This window comes from Haplochromis burtoni, unplaced genomic scaffold, assembly GCF_018398535.1.
Source record: "Haplochromis burtoni strain Fernald_Lab_line unplaced genomic scaffold, NCSU_Asbu1 Contig_151, whole genome shotgun sequence".
NCBI classification, from domain to species: Eukaryota; Metazoa; Chordata; class Actinopteri; order Cichliformes; family Cichlidae; genus Haplochromis; species Haplochromis burtoni.
The window spans coordinates 225,861-228,988 of NW_024582512.1; the positions used below are offsets into that span (position 1 = coordinate 225,861).

The 3,128-nt window shown below is 38.5% G+C and overlaps 1 protein-coding gene across 1 annotated transcript in view; it reads left to right on the top strand.

Moving 5' to 3' along the window:
* Window positions 1-3,128, top strand: part of LOC102308097 (tyrosine-protein kinase JAK2) — a 51,600-nt gene that overhangs the window by 14,815 nt on the left and 33,657 nt on the right. The window contains exon 2 of the mRNA XM_042224810.1: window positions 85-353. Coding sequence (XP_042080744.1) covers window positions 89-353 — 265 coding nt within the window. The 5' untranslated portion in view covers window positions 85-88. The remainder of the gene's footprint in view (window positions 1-84; window positions 354-3,128) is intronic.

The window sequence follows — 3,128 nt, forward strand, 5'->3', positions numbered from 1 at the left end:
TTTAAAAATCCTTCTCTGCAGCAGTGCCTCCTTTCACTCTAAGTCGTTCCTTTCTCATTTTATCTCTTCTTTTTCACCTGACAGGTGCATGTCTTTTTTTAAGCGGCACATGGCTTGTATTCTGCTGACAAACATGGACCCGCCCACCACGGAAAATCAGAATGGCCTCCCGCCAAATCTAGACTTGGCCACTGGACCGAAGCAAGACAGTAAGGCCACCTGTCTGAGCGTCTACCAGTACTGCGAGAAGGAGGGAGGAGAGGGCGGGGCAAGTTATTCAGAAAGTGTCCTCACGTTTCCACCTGGAGAGTACGTAGCAGAGGAACTCTGCATCTCTGCAGCGAAAGCGTGTGGTGAGTCACAACTGTGTTTCAGTTCACGTGTTTGCCCACACATGCAGTGTATAGTTTCATTTACACATCTGACATTTTTTGGTTGAGCCATTTTCTAACCTCAGCTTAACAAAAAAAATTTGTATAAAGAAAACAACAGCTGTTAACTGTACATTACAAATAATGCATACATTCACGCTGGAATCCTCTTAAAAGGTGACTGGTTTCTTTATAACACATTTCTTTCTGTAAGAAGCCACTTGAACTCTAAATAGGTCACAGTACAGTTAAGGATTTTTTTAATTAAGCGTTTATATCAATGAAATCTAAAGGTTCTTCTGTATCCACATATTCTGGCAGTGAAAGACCCACTCTTAACCAACAAGACATTTTTGGATTACAAATTTCACTTAGAAATGTCCCATAAAAACAGCACTGCTTTCACATTCATGGTTTGCAGCAGTTCCCCTAATGCACAACTCTTTCAATGAAAATAAAAGGCTCCTTTTCGTTCAGCTAAACTTGGTGAAGCATTAAATCAGCAGGCACAGCTTTTAGTTTTACATTGTGCAACATTCCTGCTATTTAAACACATTTGGAGAAGATAGCAAAATATATCGTTTCACTGAATTCATTATACCTGAATAATGGATGTTATTTACATTATTTCAGGATGAATAGGCTGATGCATTGGACAGCACCTGAGTTGATGTTGGATATTCGTATTAGCAACCACTGTTTTGTTTTTCTTATCCATTTTAGGGTGTTTTAAGGCAGTTGAATAAGTTAGCTGTGTTGGCGTTTTTGGGGAAAACAAACTTGATGCACTCTTTGAATATGATTTGTTCTTGGTTAAAATTGCTCTAAATTGGAATTACTTCTGCTTTGAGATGAATACTCTTTGCCCTGCCAGAACAATGTGAGCCCGTAATCTGGTTTGTTAACCTTTTTTGGACTGTTGTTTCAGTGCATTTGTTTTAGACATTAAATACCATACCTTTTTCTTAATCTTTCATTTATTCTTTGTAAATGCAAGAAAACCCCCCCAAGAAACACCAACACAAAAACTGCCAGACAAAAAAAAACAAGACTGCATTTTGAACAGAATTTCCTAGGGAGGGGAACTTCATGCAGTAACTTTAACTCCATTCTGACAAGAAATTATTTGACCCTAAATTAAAGATGTCTACATTCCCAAACTACTCACAGATGATTGTGCATAATTATGGTAGACTAGTGATAATGGTTACTTGAACTGTCACAAAAAACAGCTTTTTTAAAATAAAACCTAGGCCCTAATTATGCAGGCCTCAAGACTGGTGAGTGACCTCCTGGCAGCCATCGGTCACTAAGAAAAAAAAATACACTCCCCAACGTTAACGACACATGAATAAAAATGTGAATTTCAGCTGTTTGGCAGATGTTGCAGATCACTAAGACACTGGGTTACTAAGGGCTAACTGACCAGTTTAATCCTCGTAAAGGTCGTAAAGGAGCATTCAAGCTCTGCAAAGTTTAGATGCACATTTTCTTAAACTGTCTTTTAAAGTAAGACCAGAATTAGATTGCTTAGGCCAGTTTTTAGTCGTGAAAACAGAACTAAGATAGTCAGGCCACTTTGTCATCGCCTCTTTCTAGAAAACTCAGATCAGGAAGTTGTCTCGCTGTGTGTCTGTTTTCCCCTATGTGCACCCTTCCTTCTGGAACGGTTGAATTAAGTCTTTTTACCATGAGCTGTTTTTATATTTCCCCATTTTTCAAAGTCTTTGTTTCATTTTTCATTTCTACCTCTTTGTCAATTCTTAAACTTATACTTTACCTTCTGACTGTCTCTTAGACTGTTTCTTTTGTTGGTTAATTGCAGTTGAATTTAGCTGAATAAGTTGAGTAGTTTGTTACTAGGATATTATTTATTAGAGAATCATTAATATTCATTTAAATGGCTAGGGCAGGACAACTTGCTACCAGACTGAAGTTAATTATGGCCTCCTTCTTTGCAGTCATCCCTAGTACAATTTCTTCCTTTTAGTCCTCATGTAGAAATAAGTTAAAAAGTAAGACACAAGGATGTTCTGCTTGATTGTTCAGTTTCTAAAAAAAAGCATACAAAGTTATTAAATCTAACATGCGGTACAAATCTCTTAAAATGTAGAACTACAGTATTTTAGTCTTCAGTGTATCTTGAACTTTTTATACTGTTTTGATTGTAATACATATCACACGGTAGGAGTTGTCTGTACATTAACCTTGTTAGCACTTTGACTTTACTTCCCTTGTTGTGGTTGAGCCCATTTCCTCCTCGGCAGCGCTTCTGTCCTCACTCTGTTGCTTCACATGTGTGAGGGCTTCCGCATGCGTGATGACATTTTATGCCCTTTAAGTTCAGTTCGAACACTGATAAAACACCAGTTGTTTTCTTCATGGCACTTTTTATGCCTCAGCATTGTAGACCACCGTGGCCTGACCCAGTCCAATAAAGTTCATCACCCATGCCAAGGAGCTCAGTCAGGAACCCGCTATCTCAGGAGCATTCAAGGGAAACTTTTTCAGATTTAGCAAAAACATTCATTTAAACTTAACTGGTTTTCCTAGTTCAAGTTTAATGGTCTAGGCCACTGTCCTGGTGTCCGCTGTGTTCTTGTAAACATGGCAGAGTACATCATCACCACGAAAAGCTGGAGAGGATTTCTTTACATGGGGCCCAGACATGAACAGGATTCAAGGATGAACTACAGGGAGTGCAGAATTATTAGGCAAATGAGTATTTTGTCCACATCATCCTCTTCATGCATGTTG